This window comes from Saimiri boliviensis, chromosome 10 (assembly GCF_048565385.1).
Source record: "Saimiri boliviensis isolate mSaiBol1 chromosome 10, mSaiBol1.pri, whole genome shotgun sequence".
Taxonomy (NCBI): Eukaryota; Metazoa; Chordata; class Mammalia; order Primates; family Cebidae; genus Saimiri; species Saimiri boliviensis.
In genome coordinates this window covers 28,568,580-28,586,729 of record NC_133458.1, presented here as the reverse complement: position 1 = coordinate 28,586,729, position 18,150 = coordinate 28,568,580, and the positions used below count along the sequence as shown (strand labels likewise).

The window sequence follows — 18,150 nt, the reverse complement described above, 5'->3', positions numbered from 1 at the left end:
CCAGCCTCGGCCTCCCAGGAGTCTGAGCATCCTCCATGGCCTTTGCAGGAGACGGGGCTCAAGGTGAACCAGCCAGCATCCTTTGCAGTGCAGCTGAACGGCGCCCGAGGTGTGATTGATGCCCGGGTGCACACACCCTCGGGGGCTGTGGAGGAGTGCTATGTCTCTGAGCTGGACAGTGGTGAGCTGCCCCTGCCCCTGCCCACTCCCTGACAGCTGGGGCCTTCTGGGAAGGGGAAGGGAAGGATGGAAGCTAAGCCACTAACTCTCTATCCACAGACAAACACACCATCCGCTTCATCCCCCATGAGAATGGTGTGCACTCCATCGATGTCAAGTTCAACGGTGCCCACATCCCTGGAAGTCCCTTCAAGATCCGCGTTGGGGAGCAGAGCCAGGCTGGGGACCCTGGCTTGGTGTCAGCCTATGGTCCTGGGCTCGAGGGAGGCACTACTGGTGAGTGCCAGGAGCTGGGAAACAGGGTGACTTCTGGCACCACCACCTAGCTTGACCACTAGTCTGGTGCTGCTTTGCTCCAGAGGGAGGGCCCCTGCTCCCTGAGCCAGGAGTCCCCACAGAGACTGCCCAGGGAGCTGGGGCCCAGCCTCTCTTGGGCTACAAGCCTTTCCTGTCCTCAGCCTTGCTACCTCTGGCCCCCAGGTGTGTCATCAGAGTTCATCGTGAACACCCTGAACGCTGGCTCCGGGGCCTTGTCCGTCACCATTGATGGCCCCTCCAAGGTGCAGCTGGACTGTCGGGAGTGTCCTGAGGGCCATGTGGTCACTTACACTCCCATGGCCCCTGGCAACTACCTCATTGCCATCAAGTACGGTGGCCCCCAGCACATTGTGGGCAGCCCCTTCAAGGCCAAGGTCACAGGTGAGTGCTGGCTCAGGGGAGGCCCACCCAGCCTGCAGCCCAGCCCAGCCTGGAGGGCTCTGGTGGCCACACACATCCAGGCCACAGTCTGCCCTGGACATCACAGTCAGTTACCAGGGATAGAGGTGGGCCTGGCTCCACACAGCACACACTCTGTGGAGCCTCGCGTGACCCTGTACATATCCCATTCTTCCTCCCATCTCGGCCCTCCCTCCTTCATCTCTGGCCTTCACTGGCTCCTGAGGCTCTCGAGTCCCTTTCTTCCCTCCTGGCTTCCCAAATTCCTCGGCTCCAAGAAGACACAGTCAGTACTGAGCAAGCTCCCCTTCCCGGGGCTGTCTATAGGATGGGTTGGGTGGGTGTTCCTTTGCAAAGGGACTCATACCCTGTGACTTGGCCTGAGCTCCTGACGAAGCCTGCCGGGATGAGGGACGCAGCCCTCCCAGGCCCCAGCCCTAGGGTGAAGCATGAATTGGAACAGGCAGCTCCAGCCCTGGCAGGGAATGGGGCTGGGCTCCTAGAGTGGCCCTTGGAGGAATCTGGGGGAGCCCCGGATGCAGGCAGTGAGTCCTACCGGGTAGCAGCACTGGCTGAGGGTCCCCTGCCTGGGGAACACCAGGAAGCCCTTCTGAGCAGGTTTGTGCCCCTCCACCCGCCCCGCAGGTCCGAGGCTGTCCGGAGGCCACAGCCTTCACGAGACGTCCACAGTTCTGGTGGAGACTGTGACCAAGTCTTCGTCAAGCCGGGGCTCCAGCTACAGCTCCACCCCCAAGTTCTCCTCGGACGCCAGCAAGGTGGTGACTCGGGGGCCGGGGCTGTCCCAGGCTTTCGTGGGCCAGAAGAACTCCTTCACCGTGGACTGCAGCAAAGCAGGCAGGTGGAGGGGGAGGGCGTCTTCTGGGGTGGGAGCAAGAAGCCGTCTGGGAGCAGGGTGTGGGTCCCCGTCGGGGGCTCCCTGGTGTGAGCCCGGCCCTCTGCCTCCCTCTCCAGGCACCAACATGATGATGGTGGGTGTGCACGGGCCCAAGACCCCCTGTGAGGAGGTGTACGTGAAGCACATGGGGAACCGGGTGTACAACGTCACCTACACCGTCAAGGAGAAAGGGGACTATATCCTCATTGTCAAGTGGGGCGAAGAAAGTGTCCCTGGAAGCCCCTTCAAAGTCAAGGTCCCTTGAATCCCAGAAGTGCCTCCCCAGCTTTGGCCCCAACCTCCAGCCAAACACACCACACACACACACACACACACACACACACACACACACACGCCACACCCAGACACACGCATGGAATCAGACACTACAAACACCTGCCTTGGGGGTGAAGGCACAGCCTCCCCCCACACCGTGCCCCGGGGGTTGGAGGGCCTTGTCTGTTTCAGGACGGTGTCCCTCCCCGGGAATGTGACATGAGGGCAGACTGGGGCCAGGCTCAGAGACAGAGGCTGGGGCACAAGTGGGCTGAAGCCCTGAGTTTTCTGGCAGGGCTGAGCAGTCGGGGAGCATTGTGTTGGGGGTGTCTGTGTGTGAGAGGTCACCCTCAAACTGCACTGCTGGCCAATCACCCTCCTGCCTCTGAGGACTTGGTCTGATCCCTCTGGTGGCTACAACCCCAGAGTTTTAAGGACTTGGAAAGGAAAATACAATCAGAGAAGAAAGACCCTGAAGCACCGCAGTGGCTTGGCACGGGGACTGGCTGAGTGGTGTGCACTCCGCCCAGGCCAGGCTTCCTGGGGGCCTGATTTCTCTCTCGCTGTCTCTTTTTTTAAAACGGTTGCACGTCTCTGCCCCATGGGGGGCCTTTTTTACACACTGCGAGGCCCAGCTTTGTAGGGGAACTTTTGCACATGTCATGCGGCTCAGCTGGGAGCCGCTTAGGTGGAAAACTCCAAATAAAGTGCGGCTGTCGCAGACACTTGGCTGTTCTTTGCGGGCTGCCCTCTGGCCAGCCACACGAAAAACCCAACCCTGGGGAGGCAGAGGCGACCTGGCTGTTCCCTGGAAGACTGACCCCAATCGAGGGGACGGTCCTGGGGCAGAAGTGAGGTCTGGGATGTTGGCAGATCGCTTGAAAGAAGCAGAAGCGGGGGCTCGTGGGAAGGGGTCCCAGCGGGAGGGTTTGTGGACAGTACAGGGTGTGGACACTGTTCTACAGTACTGCCCCAGGGCCCCTGGAAGGCCAGTTTCAGTTCAGCCTGACCTCGAGGATGTTTTTCAAATTAAGACCTTAAAACTGAGCTCTGACTCAAACAGGAACATTCCTCAACCAGTAGGCAGGCAGAACCACGGCAGACCCCGGCACCTTCCCTCCAGCTGGTTCCTGAATCAACTTGGGCTATTCTGGTTCCTGAATCAACTTGGGCTATTCCGTGACCCGCTCCAGCACTGAGCTCGCACAGGGCCTCCCTCCTGAACTCCTGCCCTGGCCAGCTCCCTCCAACCTCCCCTCCCTGCTGCAGCTTGAGCGGGGTGGTCACTTTAAAGAGAGTTTGCCTGTCTCTGGTTTAGGGCCCTCTGTGGCTCCCTCCTGCTCCAGAGTAAAGTCTCTTCCTGACAAGGTCTCCAGGTTCAGACAGCAGCCTCTCCATCTGTATGAGCTGGGCAGCAAGCCCATTCCCCATTGTGCCCTCCACCTCCAACCCGCCTTCACAACCTCTAGTTAACTGGGCACCTATGCTGTAATTTGGGCCCCTGCCCAGAAACACCCTTGCCTCCCCACCCTCTTCATCTTCCTGGCCAACAGGAAGTTTTCCTGGACCCCTCCCTGCCCCTCCTGGATCAGTGCCCCCAGCTCCCAAACCGCCCTGGGACACATCTCTAGCTGCATTTACGACCCTGAACTGTGGCCACATATCCAGGGCTCTCCCACCAGACTGAGCTCCCTGGCCCTGGGTGTGAATGAATGAGTGAATGTGTATGAATGAATAAGTACATGAGCAGCTGAGCAGCTGCAGCAGGGCGAAGACTTTCATTCAACTGATCCCACAACTCGACCCACCTGGGCATTTCAGCACACGGTGGTGAGCCTAGCAGAAAAACCCACAAGGCCCCAACTCCTAATCCCTGACCTCCATACCTCTTCATTCAACAGCCTCTCTGCTTCCTCCCTCCTTCACACCCTCCCACACACCCCTCCTCCCTCACTGCTCTCCCTCCCCTTCACCCCTAGATGTGCTACTTTCCAGCTGGCCCCCTCAGCTTGGGCTGCCTCCACCTGTGTGTGGTTCATATGCTCACACACCTTGAGCCTGTCTGCTTCCAGGCAGCCAGTGTGGCCCTGGGTGCTAGCACTTACAGGCCCTTCCTCATTAATCCTAACTCATAACAGCCCTGTGAGGTGGGGCTACTACCATCTTAAGAAACCAAGGCCCTGGGAATGTCAGTGATAAGTCCAAAACCATACCTCTAAGTAGTGGGGCAGAGATTGAAACCCAGATGTGCCCAAATCCCAAGCTTATCACACATGCAATCGCTGCACCAGACCACCTGCACGCCTCAAGCACTCCGAACTCACAAACCCCATGCCAGACACTGGGAGTACCGGTTTGTTAAAAGGGAGGAGGAGCCAGGCGCGGTGGCTCAGGCCTGTAATCCCAGCACTTTGGGAGGCTGAGGCGGTCAGATCATCTAAGGTTGGGGGTTTGAGATCAGCCAGACCAACATGGAGAAAACCCATCTCTACTACAAATACAAAAAATTAGCCGAGTGTGGTGGTGCACGCCTGTAATCCCAGCTACTCAGGAGGGTGAGGCAGGAGAATCACTTGAACCTGGGAGGCGTTTTGAAACTTCATCTCAAAAAAAAATAATAATAATAAGGGAGGAGGAAAGAGTGGCCCCTTCCTCTTCAGCCTGCTCATCTCACAGAGGTCACTTTCCCTGGAATGTTACTCCCATCCATGTGCTACACAGGCCAGAAACCTGTAAGTCACCCAGGTCTCTCTACCTGACTCCCCAAACACATCCACTATGAAACCAGTTTTGTCCTAGGTATCTAAGTATCTCTCAGCTCTCTCAGCTCTACCTACTTCTCTGCATTTCCCTTATTACTACCTGAGTCTGGCCATCATCTCTCACAATGGCTCCCAATTTGGTTCCTCCTCCCTCAGTTTCATCTCTGCACACAGCACAGTCACAGTGACTGACAGCTGTAAAACATATTTGGCGATAGCACTCTCTTGCTTGAAATCCCTCAGCAGCTTCAGAATAACTCTGTCCTCAGGAGAACTTCCAGATCCTTTTTTTTTTTTTTTAAAGACAGTCTTGCTCTGTCACCCAGGATGGAGTGCAGTGACACCATCTCAGCTTACTGCAACCTCCCTTGCCCGGTTTCAAGCGATTGTCCTGTCTCAGCCTCCCACGTAGCTGGGACTACAGGTGCATACCACCTCACCGGGCTAATTTTTTTGGTATTTTTAGTGGAGCTGGGGTTTCGCCATGTTGGCCAGGCTGGTCTGAAACTCCTGACTTCAGGTGATCTGCCCACCTCAGCCTCCCAAGGTGTGGGATTATAGACGTGAGCCACCACGTCTGGGCTGCAGATCCCCCCCCCCCCACCTTTTTTTTTGAGATAGGATCTTGCTCTGCCGCTCAGGCTTAAGTGCAGTGCCCTGATCATAGTTCACTGTAAACTTGAACTCCTGGGTTCACGCTACCTCAGCCTCTCAAGTAGCTAGAATTACAAGTGTGCACCATCATGCCTGGCTAATTTTTTTTTTTTTTTTTTTTTTTTTTTTTTAAACAGACTCTTGCTCTGTCACCCAGTCTGGAGTGCAATGTCGCAATCTAGGCTCACTGCAACCTCCACCTCCTGTGTTCAAGCAATTCTCCTGCCTCAGCCTCCCAAGTAGCTGGGATTAGAGGCACCCGCAACCACTCCTGGCTAATTTTTTGTATTTTTAATAGAGATGGGGTTTTGTCATGTTGGCCAGGGTAGTCTCAAACTCCTGACCTCAGGTGATCCACCCGCCTCAGCCTCCCAAAGTACTGGGATTACAGGCATGAGCCACCCCACATGGCTAGCCCACCTGGCTAATTTTTAAAATGTTTTGTAGAGACAGAGTCTCACTATGTTGCCCAGGCGGGTCTCCAACTCCTGAGCTCAAGTGATCCTCCCCCATCTCGGGAGCACTCCCAAAGTGCTGGGATTACAAGTGAGGCACCATGCCCGGCCTTACCAATTCTTTAACTTTCCGTGAAGGCCCTATGCTCTCTAGACAGTACGCCTTTGCATATACTGTTCCTTTGCCTAGAACACCCTCTTGTCCTCATTTTTTATCCCCTTCATCCTGCAGGTCCTTCAGGTCTCAGCTTAGATGTGAAGCAAGCTTCTGGGGGAAGGGTTCTTTGGACGCCCTCTCTCTCCATGGGTTAGTTACCATGGATGTGCGCTTCCATATACTTCTCACATTCTAACAATTAACACACAGCTTTGTAATCACCTGTTCCCTTGACTTTCCACCTCACTAGACAGTATCATCATTAACTTCTTCATTCCTTTAACTGAACAGATGTGTATGAGTTGTTAACTATGTGTCATACATACATACAGGATAAAGACCCAGACCCTGCCCTTGAGAACAGTAACTGCGTCTCTTCTCTGGGGTCTCGGCGTTTAACAGTGCCAGGTTCAAAGCGCTTGTTTAACGAATGAACCAAGGAAGGAGTGAACGAACGAATGAATTCCTGCGAAGGGCGTCGTGCCGCGCAGCCTTCTGGGAATCGTAGTCCCCTGGTTCGGGCCTGTCTTTACGGCGCAGGCGTATTCACATTGAGGCCGTGTTGCTGTTAATGCGCATGTCCCGGGAGGCGGCTGGGAGAATTGCGCATGCCCGAAGGGGGTGGTGAGGCAGACAGGGAGCCGCACGGCGGAGGCGGGGCTTCGGTGGCTTCTGGTGCTCTGGGGTGATCTCTGCCCGGCTGCGGGGATGGCGGGAAGGGGGAAGCTCATCGCAGTGATCGGAGACGAGGACACGGTGACTGGTTTCCTGCTGGGCGGCATAGGGGAGCTTAACAAGAATCGCCACCCCAATTTCCTGGTGGTGGAGAAGGATACGACCATCAATGAGATCGAAGACACTTTCCGGTACGGTAGTCCGCGAGGCCTGAATGGGCCCTTCTGCTGCCGGATGGAGTGCGGGGCGAGGGCGGAGGTGGCCCGGGGACCGAGGCGTGAGGCCTGGACGAGGGTAAGGGGACGGTCTTGGAAGTCCGCCCGCCCTTCCGGAGCGGAGGCCTCCGCGCCCCAAGTTCCCGTTTGGGACTCGGTGGGACCGAAGCTGTATCAGGTCCACGAGCTCCCCTCTCACATGATCGTGTGTCAGGAAAGAAGGGGAACAGAGCTCGTGACGGGCACCGCCCGTCAGCACAACCTGTCCCCGTCCATGGCTGAGCGTTCAGAGCGCCCAGTCCCCGGCGACTGCCAGCCTGGACGCCTGTTCCCAAGTAGGGCTCGGCCCTTTTGCGGGTTGCCCCCCTAAAGGAACCGCATCCCTGATGAGCACCTAGGCAGTGGGTTCGGACTTTGTTCTGCTTTCCCCTCCTTTAGAGGCTTACCATCGACCTGTAAGGCAGGGGTGATTTTGTACTGCTTACAGGTGAGAAAACTAAAGCTCGAAGAGGTTAAGGCACACACCAAAGTCACGAGTCGGCAGAGGCAGAACTGGAATTTGAACCCAATCCCAACCCTTTCTGCCTCTGGTAAGCCAGGTACACACTCTGCAGCTCTCCCCAGTCGGCCTCGGAATTTCTCTTTGGTGCTGAGCACAGTAGGCAGAAAATATCAGGGCCATGAGAGCCTTCTGCTAAAACTTGCACTCAAGCCCTCCCTGCCTTAGGTCAGGCATGCCTAAGTGTCGTCGAAGGCATGCCTTTAATCCACCTGGTGTCCTGGTGTCTGGAATTGAGGATACCAGCCGCCTCCTATTCTTTCCCTCACCTCATCTCCAGGGCCCCTGTACCTTGCCACTCACCTGTTTCCATCTAAACAGCCCAGCCCAGAGCTGCCGGCTGAGACCTGTTCTTGCTGCCTGGTGTATGGTAGGCCCTGACCTGGCAGGCTGTTATCTGCTGATCTCTAAGCTGTCTGGTAAAGTGACCCAAGTTGTCATGGGAGAAGGACAAATTTTACTTCAAGAATTTTCCATGTTTCCAACCAAAAGGGACCTCAGAGAACAAATCTAACCCAGTGACTGGCAGGGGGTGGGTGCTCAGTAAATAATTTTTAACGAGTAAATAAACAAATGAGGCTGGTGTGGTGGCTCAGACTTGTAATCCCAGCACTTTTGGAGGCCTAAGTGAGTGGATCACTTGAGGTCGGGAGTTTGAGACCAGCCTGACTATTAAGGTAAACCCCGTTTCTACTAAAAATACAAAAATTAGCCAGGCGTGATGGCAGGTGTCTGTAATCCCAGCTACTCAGGAGACTGAGGCAGGAGAATCGCTTGAACCCGGGAGGTGGAGGTTGCAGTGAGCAGAGATCGCACCACTGCACTCTGGCCTGGGTGACAGAGGGAGACCTACCTCAAAAAAATAAAATAGGCCGGGCGCGGTGGCTCAAGCCTGTAATCCCAGGACTTTGGGAGGCCGAGGCGGGTGGATCACGAGGTCGACAGATCGAGACCATCCTGGTCAACATGGTGAAACCCCGTCTCTACTAAAAATACAAAAAAATTAGCTGGGCATGGTGGTGCGTGCCTGTAATCCCAGCTACTCAGGAGGCTGAGGCAGGAGAATTGCCTGAACCCAGGAGGCGGAGGTTGCGGTGAGCCGAGATCGCGCCATTGCACTCCAGCCTGGGTAACAAGAGCGAAACTCCGCCTAAAAAAAAAAAATAAAAAAATAAAAATAAAAATAAAAATAAAATAAAATAAAATAAATGAATGAATGGGTGGGTGATCACAGGAGACTAGGATCACAAGGCCAGGTTATTTTTGTGGAGAAAGTGTGATTCCCTCATCATTGAGTGTCCTCTTCCTAGCTTGTGATCTTGGTTCATGCCAGACTTTCCCTTGGACTCCATCACCCTCATCATCTGGATCTTGAGGCCTTCAGTAGTCTCATCAAACCTAGTTTTAAAAAATTTAGTTTTTTCCATGGCCTTGTTTATTTAAAAAAAAAAAAGTTTGTTTTCTTTTTAAAAATTAATGTGTCTTCTGTTTATTGTTTTTGTTTTTCGAGATGGAGTCTTGCACTGTCACCCAGGCCGGAGTGCAATGGTGCCATCTCGGCTCACTGCAACCTCTGCCTCCTCGGTTCATGTGATTCTCCTGCCTCAGCCTCCCGAGTAGTTGGGATTACAGGCGCACACCACCACACCTGGCTAATTTTTTTTGTATTTTTAGAGAGATGGGGTTTCACTGTGTTGGCCAGACTGGTCTCAAACTTCTGACCTCGTGATCCGCCCACCTTAGGCTCTAAAAGTGCTGGGATTACAGATGGGAGCCACTGTGCCTGGCCTAATGTGTCTTTTTTTTTTTTTTTTTTTCCTGAGTCAGGGTATCACTCCTGTCACCCAGGCTGGAGTGCAGTGGAGTGTTCACAGCTCACTGCAGCCTCAACTTCCCAGGCTCAAGTGATTCTCCCACCTCAGCCTCCCAAGTAGCTGGGGCTACAGCCTCCCAAGTAGTTGGCACGTGCCGCCACATCCAGCCAATTTTTGTATTGTGTGTGTGTGTGTGTGTGTGTGTATTTTTTGTAGAGACAGGGTCTCACTATGTGGCCCATTTTGGTCTTAAACTCTTGGTTTCAAGCGATCCACCTGCCTCAGCCTCCCAAAGTGCTGGGATTATAGGTGTAAGCCATCGAACCCAGCCTTTGGTATCTGCACATAAAAAGGGATCTGTGTACATATAATCTTATCCTCCCCCTTCCTGACACCGTCACTGCATGTTGAATACACCGGTGTGCACCCTTATTAATCTTCATTACCAGCTCACTTGGAAGCCTTCTAGGCAGTGTTGTAGAAGCCGAGCCTAATGAACATGACCCTCCGCTTTGGGCTGAAATTGATTCTAGGTGGGGTTGAGAGAGTGTTGAGCAGAGCAGCCTTTTCCTTTGTCTTCTGTGCCCTCTGGGTCATGCTTATTCCCCTCCGTAGCCCAGCCCAGCCACTTGGAGAGGGCTGCCTGGGCAGGAGAGACGGCAGCCCCCAGGGCTGTCCTGAACTTCCTCCTCATCTCTCCCCACAGGCAGTTTCTACACCGGGACGACATTGGCATCATCCTCATCAACCAGTACATTGCAGAGATGGTGCGGCACGCCCTGGACGCCCACCAGCACTCCATCCCAGCTGTCCTGGAGATCCCCTCCAAGGAGCACCCGTATGACGCCGCCAAGGACTCCATCCTGCGCAGGGCCAGGGGCATGTTCACTGCCGAAGACCTTCGCTAGGGGACTCCACACAGCCCTCAGCCCTTCCCTCGTTTCCAGGCCTCTCCCCAGCCTTGCCATCAGTCTCTTTACATTTTGAGCCTCTGATTTCCAATTCCCGGCCCCTTCCCACTCCATGAAGAGGCTAAGTGAGGCGCTTCTAGGTTGCTGGGGCTCTGCTGTAAAATCAAGGCTGGTGAAAGAACAAGAGCCTGACCATCTTCTGTCCACTACCTCTCCCCTGTGCTGTTACACAGTGTCGTTGTTGATGTTAAATTAAAGTCATATTCTTGCTTCTCTCCGAACTGGGGCTGGGTGCTGGAAAGGACATGTGTGGGTGAGGCTGTGGGGCAGATTTGATTGGCAAGGATGCAAAATGTGCTGCTGGAGACAGGCATGGAAGAGCTGGTCCAGGAAGACTATGCCGGGAGTCAGAACTCAGGGACTGGTCCTCAGATCAGAGACCAGCTCTGGGTGGGGCGGAGTAGGAGGGCTTGAGCCCAGCCCCTGCCTCCACCTTGCTCGCCATTGGGCTGGGAAGGGGGCCCAACACAAAGGACAGAAGCAGAAAGCACCAGAAACCTGGGAGCCTGTGACACCAGATCCCACATGGGCCCCGTGGCGGGTGTGGGGAGCCCGGCTCTTAGCCAGTTGACCTGGGCCCTGGGCTATCTCAGGAAGCCAGGCTTATAAGGTCTGCTGAGGGCATGGCAGGTAGAACCCTGGCCCTGTGTGAGGTGAGGCATGGTTGCCAGGTGACGGTGCCAGGGTAGCCACCCACCATCAGAAGCACTCTGCTTGCTGTGCTCACCCCTCAGCTGTAGCCACCCTGGTGCTGCTCCTTCCCAGCCACCATGGCACGGCAGCTCAACATGGACACGGTGCGGCAGAACTTCTGGAAGGAGGAATATCTGAGGGAAAAGATGTTGCGCTGTGAATGGTACCGCAAGTATGGGTCGATGGTGAAGGCCAAGCAGAAGGCTAAGGCTGCAGCCCGCCTGCCCCTTAAACTGCCCACCCTGTACCCCAAAGCCCCACTCTCACCCCCACCTGCCCCCAAGTCAGCCCCTTCCAAGGCACCCAGCCCTGTCCCAGAGGCTCCTTTTGAGGCAGAAATGTACCCGGTACCACCTGCCACCCGAGCCCTGCTGTATGAAGGCATCTCCCACGACTTCCAGGGGCGCTATCGCTACCTCAACACCCGAAAACTGGACATGCCAGAGACGCGATACCTCTTCCCCATCACCACCAACTTCATGTATGGCTGGCAGCTGGGTGAGCCCAACCTCTTGGAAATTAAGTCACCTCAAAGACGCAGCACCTGCCATGTGCCAGGGAGTGGATATCCTAGTGAAGGACCCAAACCATAAGCAGAGCAAGGAGATGGCCAAGGACACATTCCACAGAACTAGGGAGTCACAGCGGGCAGGGAGGCAGGAGGCATGGGCTGCTATTTATTGGATTGTCAGCAAAGGCCTTTCTGAGGACCTGAGGCTGAAAGCCAGATGATAAGAATGGGTTTGGATTTTATTTGGTGTGCAGGGAAGCCAATGGAGGGTTCTAAGCAGGTTTCAAGAGTGACACTGATGAACTTTTTAAAAAGTCACTGTAGGCCAGGCTCACGCCTGTAATCCCATCACTTTGGGAGTCCAAGGCAGGTGGATCACGAGGTCAGGAGATTGAGACCATCCTGGTTAACACAGTGAAACCCTGTCTCTACTAAAAATACAAAAAATTAGCCGGGCATGGTGGCGCACTCCTGTCCCAGATCCTCAGGAGGCTGAGGCAGGAGAATGGCTTGAAAGTGGGAGGCGGAAGTTGCAGTGAGCCAAGATCATGTCACTGCACTCCAGCCTGGGCAATGGAGTGAAACTCCATCTCAGGAAAAAAAAAAAAAAGTCACCCTGACCTATATGTAGGCAGTGGCTTTTTCAGGGGAAATTGTGGAATCTGGCACGTGAGAGTGGGCATCTGTTTTGTTACCCTGTGGTAGTGGTTTGAGGGATCAGCAATAGAGCTGGAATCAATTCAGGATGTTTTGTAGGAAGACTCAGTGGAACTCACCCACGGATAGAATGTGAGAATAAGGGGAAGAGACATCAATGGTGATGCCTGGGTGTTTAGCTAAAGCTGCAGTGACAGGGAACACTGGAAGTGTGCATGAACAGGTCCTATTTAACCATGCGTGTTTGGCCATGTTATGCTTCAAGTGTCCATAGAATGGCTATATCTGTAAGTCTGGATTGAAATCAGAGCTGAAGATGCAAATTTGCAAATTCGTAGGTCATTTGAATATAGGTGTGTGTGTGTGTGTGTGTGTGTGTGTGTGTGTGTGTGTGAAAGAGAGAGAGAGCGAGAGAGAGATGAAGTCTTGCTCTGTTGCCCAGGCTGTAGTGCATTGGCACGATCTCAGTTCACTGCAACCTCTGCCTCCCGGGTTCAAGCAATTCTCCTGCCTCAGCCTCCTGAGTAGCTGGGACTACAGGTGGGCACCACCATGCCCGGCTAATTTTTGTATTTTTAGTAGAGATAGGGTTTCACAATATTGGCCAGGCTGGTCTCGAACTCCTGACCTCGTTACCTACCCACCTCAGGTTCCCAAAGTGCTGGGATTACAGGCTTGAGCCACTGCCCTTGGCCTATAGGTGCTATTTAAATCCATGAGATCACCTGGAGAGCTCAAGTTGCTGGCATCTGACACGAGTGGGGACAGGCGGGCTGAGCAGAAGCAGGTAGGGGATGGCATTGGCAGGAAGCCTGTCCATCTAGGCCGAGTCTTTTTTCTGTGAGGCTGAGTCAAGGCCATCAGCTGGGAGGATGCCAAGCTCAGGCAGTGTAGTTGGAGATGAAGAGGAAAGGTGTGGAACAGGCCCGTGCCAGAGAGGGTTGCTGGGCGACGTTGCTATCTGCTCATGAATGTCAAGTGAGACTCCCCGGCCCTATGTCCTCCAGCTGCTTGAGTGTCTGGCAGAAAAGGTGGATGGCTGGGGATCAACTCAGCTGAGATTTTACCCCCAAACACCGCTTTCCGCCAGGGCCCTACGGGGGAAGTCAGGGAAGTAACTTTCTAACAAAAGCAGGAGGCAAGCCCTAGAAGTGGGGAGCAGGAGGCAGAAGGAAGCTGCATCTCTCCACAAGTGACAAGCAGGCCTAGGTGGCCCCCCACCTGGCAGGTAGAGGATCCTGAAGCTGGGGTAATGATGGCAGATGGCTGCTGTATCCTGGATCCAATCAGCTCCCAGTATTTGCCCATAGCTCCCACACCTCCAAAGTATTTTCTATTTCTTCCCACAAAGTGGCTACTCCACTGACGGATTCCTAGGGCTGTGCAGACCGACAGGGCTCCCATGCTCTGCTGACCTTCCCTCAGGAACCCACACTTGGCCTCTAACTCTTCCCAGGCCCCCCAGTGAAGCAAGAACTGGTCTCCTGCAAGATGTGCCGCATTGAGTCATTCTTCCGCAAGAACGGGGCCTTCGCGCTACTGGATCCCCGGGACCTGGCCCTCTGACCATCGGCCAGGCATGGGCTTAGGGGAGGGAAGAAAAAATAACAGGTCTCCTGGTGGGGCAAAGCTGCTGTGTGTGACTGCGGCTCTCTGTTCTCTCTGGCCCTGCGGCTGCATTCAGGCGTTTCTGAAACTATCTCTGACCTGCAAGTTGCCCGCTTTTTCCGTAACTCTTTCTCTCTCTTTTTTTAATTTAAATTTTTTTTTTTTTTTTTTTAATTTGAGATGGAATTTTGCTCTTGTTGCCCAAGGCTGGAGTGCAAGGGCGCGGCTCATCGCAACCCCTCCCTTCCAGGTTCACGCGATTCTCCTGCCTCAGCCTCCCAAGTAGCTGGGATTACGGGCATGCGCCACCACGCCCGGCCAGTTTTGTATGTTTAGTAGAGATGGGGTTTCTCCATGTTGGTTAGGCTGGTCTTGAACTCCCGACCTTACATGATCCACCCACCTCGGCCTCCAAAGTGCTGGGATTACTGCGTGAGCCGCTTCAAACCCTCATCTCTTTAATCATCCTTTTGAGGACACAGCAATGACCAGAGGGGTCTGGGAAAGGCAAGCACTACTCTGTAGGCACGGGATCCTCGGCGACAGGGGGCCACAGTAACTCCTGGAAGTTCTGGGTGTTCCTGGGGAGAAAAAGGCCTGTCATCTCGGAGGCCGGGGAAAGCGGACTCCTGCCACCGCCACACCCCTCCCTGCCAGCCCCTCACCTGGCCCCGAGGGCCCGCAGCCTCCCGGTCCTCTCCCGATGCATCCGCTCCACCTGCTCTCGCAGGGCGCGCCGCCGCCCGGCCGCATCCTCCTGGCGGTGCAGAGTGCTGAGCGTCCGAGGCTCAGTGGGACCGGAGGGCAGCAACTGGCATACCCGCCCCTCCCGGCCCGCCCGAGTCACTGCCAGAGTGCGGTGCGCGCACTTCAAAGGGACCCGAGCGCGCCAAGCTCGACCCCAGCCCCGCTCAGGCTCCTTGTGGCCGCTTTCTGGGGGTCTTGCCTGTGAAGGGAGTTGAGCCGCGCTGGGCGGGAGCCCCAGGGGATGCACCCGGCAGTGGCGGTTCCTGGCAATGTGGAGGCATTCCAGGACTTGCAGAGGCGGCCGTCAGCGTCCGACCGCCCTTGGTGCCCCGCCCCAGGCAGGCCCAGATCCCCGCGCGGGGACGCACCCGGAGCCGCTGTTGCTCACGGTCCCGCCGGCGCCGCCGCCTGGCCGCGCTGTGCAGCTCCAGCAGCCTCTGCAGAGCCTCCTCCTGCTGCGCGGCGCTCACGCCCGCTGGCGCCTTGGGCCTGCTGGGGGGCGCCGGCCACGCGGCAGTCGAGGCCTTGGGAAGCTCAGGGCAGCTCCCCCGACCCCGGAGGTCACCCGGAAGCCGAGCCGAGCCCACCTCCCGCTCCCCCGGGCCGGGGCCTGCTCCAGGGCCCTGCAGCCCGTGCGGATCGCGCTCCAGGCCTGGGGGCCCCCAGAGAGCCGCGGGGGACCCCCAGAGAGCCTCGGGGAGCCCCTGCTGCCCGGATACTGCGGCGCGCAGGGTCGCTGGTATCCTGGCCCCGAGACCTGGGAGCCGCCGCCGGGCCGTAAGCCTCGGGCTGGGAAGCGCAGCCCACGCCCCGTCCCGGGCGGCCCCCAGCTTTACCACCGCAGGTGCCGACGTTTGCCTCTCGCCTTTGCTCATGCCCTTCATCAGCTCAGTGGTCCCTCCCCGGAGGTCTGGGCTCTCCCTGCCTACAGGCAGGGAGTCTGTGCTTTCAGGGACCCGCAGGAGTCCTCCGGATGGCTCCGGGGGCCGTCTTCCTCTGGGGGCTGTACAGTGGCCTCTTCGGGAGCCACCCCCCAGGCTCCCGCGATATTGCCTTCCCAAGACGGCAGCATCTTCATTCCCGGACTCTGGGGACTCCCCTTTCCCTGGAACTTCGGACTAAATTCTGTTAGACTCTGAGAAGCACCCCTGTTCTCACCCGGGGGGCCTCCTCCCTCTGACCCTGAGGAGGCCTCTGGCTCTGGCCCGCGTGTGTCTTCACTTTCTGACTCTTAGGAGCAGCTTTGATCTCAGCCCTGGAGGCCTCCCCTCTATTATGCTGAGGGGTCTCTGCTTTCTGATCCTGAGGGCCCTCCTCTCTCAGACTCTGAGGGGTGTCCATCCTTGGCAGTCTTTGAAGTTCTGCTCTCTCCTGGCCCACGTGTGGCTCCGAGCCCAGCCCTTCAGGAGCGTCTTGGGAAGGCAGGTTTGGGGAGGGCAGGCCCCAAGCCCCAGGGGTCCCCGGGGTGCGTTTTCTTTCCTGGGTCTCAGGCTTTGCCTGGCTCCTCTCTTCCCTCCGGGCCAGGTCCTGGAAAGGAAGAGCACTTTGGGTCCAGGCTTGAGAGGGAACTCCCGGCCGGGGCCACTTCTCAGGGGAACCTGCAGACTCCAGGGGCCAGCTCTTGCCTGATTCCTGAATTCGTTAAAGCCATTTTATGCGATGTGGAAGGTGCTTCAGTGATGAGCCCCACTCACCCCAGCAGCTTCCTCCCAGGCAGGTCCACCCCTGCCATCCCCAACCTGACACCCTTGACATTTCACCTTATACTCTGAGCTGCCTGGCGCCCCAAAGCTCCTGCTGCTGGTGGGGTTCAGCTCTTGTAAGGAGCCTGAGGGAGAAAGACCAGTGTTGGGAGCTCATGTCCCAGCCTCTCACGCACAGTCCACCTAGACTAGAGCCGGGAAGTTTAGGGAGTCCCAGTGCATGACTGGGGATGCCCCAGGGGTGCTGTCTGAACCTCAGGGCTGTTACAGTTCATCAATCAGACAGCCACACATCTATTAGTCAGGTGTGCCTGCCAACAGCCCACCCCATCTTTCTCATCCTCCCAGCCAAGGCAGACCACCCCAAAAGGACCTGCACAGCCTCTTCCTCAAGACCACCACAGGAGGCCTGAGAGTGAGGGGGGCCACAGTGCTGGGCTCCAGGGTCCCTCAGCACCAGCCATGCCCACTTTGTCCTGGTGTGCCCATCAGGCCCAGAGAAGAAACCTGCTCTGGGCATCCTACTTTTTACTCTTATTCAGAAAAACCTTCCTTAGCCTTTTCTTTGTTACTGACAACAAAATCAAAGGACATTTGAGATGAAATTTTAGGCCAGAGCCTGGCCTAAAAACTGCAAGCGTTCATAATTAACAAAAGAAATCTAAAAAAAGAGATGATGTGATATTGCTCCGCTGCAGCTGTGGAGGAAGGAGAGCTGTTCTGCATCCATACAACTAGTGAAAATGGATTTTATAAGCTCTGAAATTGAGAGCTTTCCCAAGAATACTGCATCTTGTTCTCTTGTGCAATATACAGACTTGTGAATATTCATAGCAGTAACCAAATGGGTGCACTCTCTGTGAAATCACATCTTTCGAAGGGTTTTGTGAACAAAGGAGTCTTATAAGACTCCTGGGCCTTTAGGCTGGGTGCGGTGGCTCACGCCTGTAATCCCAGCTCCTTGGGAGGCTGAGGGGGGCAGATCACCTGTGGTTGAGAGTTCAAGACCAATCTGACCAACATAGAGAAACCCTGTCTCTACTAAAAATACAAAAATTGGCTGTGGGTGGTGGCTCACGCTTGTAATCCCAGCTACTCGGGAGGCTGAGGCAGGAGAGTCAGAGTCACTTGAACCTGGGAGGCGGAGGTTGCAGTGAGCTGAGATCGCACCATTGCACTCCAGCCTGGGCAACAAGAGTGAGACTTCATCTCAAACAAACAAACAAACAAAACAACTCCCAGATTTTTATAAATTATTGTCATAAACTGAAAACAACCTCCAACCTCCCACCCCTGTAATTCTCATCTGTTGTCTTACTAAAACAGTTATTTCTCTGGTAATAACATTATAACTGATATCACCATCTTCTCAAGTTGTAAAATACTTGTAAAAACTTCTCTGTCAATCAGAAAATAATTATTGGCACTTTCCTTCTCTCTTGTGTGCATGATGGAACAACAAAAAGCATATGGCTTTGCTAGAGGTATTATGTAACAAACAGTCTGAGACTCTGTTTCATTTAAATTAATAGGCTCAAGGCTCACAGTATCCATTCCACTGCCTGTTTATTGTCATGCTGTTTCTAGGCTGTGCTCTGAAGACTGGCACCCAGTCTCCATGTTCTTTGTATATCTCCAGTGCCCAGCTGAAGGGTGGCAAATAGGTGGCCTGGAGTTGGTATTCTGTTCCCTTGTCCCTGGGCAGCCAGCGATGCTCCTTCCTGAACTCCCCCTGAACTCCAGTTTAGCATCAGAATCCTACTGGACACAGTGCCTGAGACAGCTGATACCAAACCGGTAGAACTGGCATATCAAATAAAACCTACTTGCCGGGCACGGTGGCTCACGCCTGTAATCCCAACGCTTTGGGAGGCTGAGGGAGGGTGGATCACGAGGTCAGG

General features: G+C 55.2%; 4 protein-coding genes across 6 annotated transcripts in view; 3 read left to right on the top strand and 1 right to left on the bottom strand.

The window, feature by feature from the left end:
* The window catches only part of LOC101030782 (filamin-C), a 30,135-nt gene extending 27,344 nt beyond the window's left edge, over positions 1-2,791 (top strand). For all 3 annotated transcript variants that reach the window (XM_039472760.2, XM_039472761.2, XM_039472759.2), the window contains 5 exons: positions 49-181; positions 280-456; positions 661-879; positions 1,543-1,752; positions 1,870-2,791. In XM_039472760.2, coding sequence (XP_039328694.1) covers positions 49-181; positions 280-456; positions 661-879; positions 1,543-1,752; positions 1,870-2,057 — 927 coding nt within the window. In that variant the 3' untranslated portion in view covers positions 2,058-2,791. The remainder of the gene's footprint in view (positions 1-48; positions 182-279; positions 457-660; positions 880-1,542; positions 1,753-1,869) is intronic.
* Positions 2,792-6,705: 3,914 nt separating this feature from the next.
* ATP6V1F (ATPase H+ transporting V1 subunit F) lies at positions 6,706-10,551 on the top strand. Its single transcript, XM_003921008.4, has 2 exons — positions 6,706-6,962; positions 10,066-10,551. The coding sequence occupies exons 1-2, from the start codon at positions 6,805-6,807 to the stop codon at positions 10,265-10,267; spliced, it is 360 nt and encodes a 119-aa protein (XP_003921057.1). The 5' UTR covers positions 6,706-6,804; the 3' UTR covers positions 10,268-10,551.
* Positions 10,552-10,642: 91 nt separating this feature from the next.
* SPMIP1 (sperm microtubule inner protein 1) lies at positions 10,643-13,757 on the top strand. Its single transcript, XM_010343190.3, has 2 exons — positions 10,643-11,521; positions 13,648-13,757. Exons 1-2 carry the CDS (start codon positions 11,101-11,103, stop codon positions 13,755-13,757), a joined length of 531 nt encoding a protein of 176 aa, XP_010341492.2. The 5' UTR covers positions 10,643-11,100.
* A 478-nt stretch (positions 13,758-14,235) lies between these two features.
* LOC104652614 (uncharacterized) lies at positions 14,236-16,207 on the bottom strand. The gene is made up of 3 exons (XM_074379094.1): positions 14,746-16,207; positions 14,465-14,556; positions 14,236-14,380 (listed from the first exon to the last, which is right to left on the bottom strand). Exons 1-3 carry the CDS (start codon positions 15,428-15,430, stop codon positions 14,258-14,260), a joined length of 900 nt encoding a protein of 299 aa, XP_074235195.1. The 5' UTR covers positions 15,431-16,207; the 3' UTR covers positions 14,236-14,257.
* Positions 16,208-18,150: the final 1,943 nt, after the last annotated feature.

Coding starts and splice junctions, on each gene's coding strand:
- ATP6V1F (XM_003921008.4), top strand. CDS start 6,805: ATGGCGGGAAGGGGGAAGCTCATCGCAGTGATCGGAGACGAGGACACG. Junction 6,963..10,065: donor GAGATCGAAGACACTTTCCG/GTACGGTAGTCC, acceptor CTCTCCCCACAG/GCAGTTTCTACACCGGGACG.
- SPMIP1 (XM_010343190.3), top strand. CDS start 11,101: ATGGCACGGCAGCTCAACATGGACACGGTGCGGCAGAACTTCTGGAAG. Junction 11,522..13,647: donor CATGTATGGCTGGCAGCTGG/GTGAGCCCAACC, acceptor AACTCTTCCCAG/GCCCCCCAGTGAAGCAAGAA.
- LOC104652614 (XM_074379094.1), bottom strand. CDS start 15,430: ATGAAGGGCATGAGCAAAGGCGAGAGGCAAACGTCGGCACCTGCGGTG. Junction 14,557..14,745: donor CGGCTCAACTCCCTTCACAG/GCAAGACCCCCA, acceptor CTGCACCGCCAG/GAGGATGCGGCCGGGCGGCG. Junction 14,381..14,464: donor CTGCGGGCCCTCGGGGCCAG/GTGAGGGGCTGG, acceptor TTTTCTCCCCAG/GAACACCCAGAACTTCCAGG.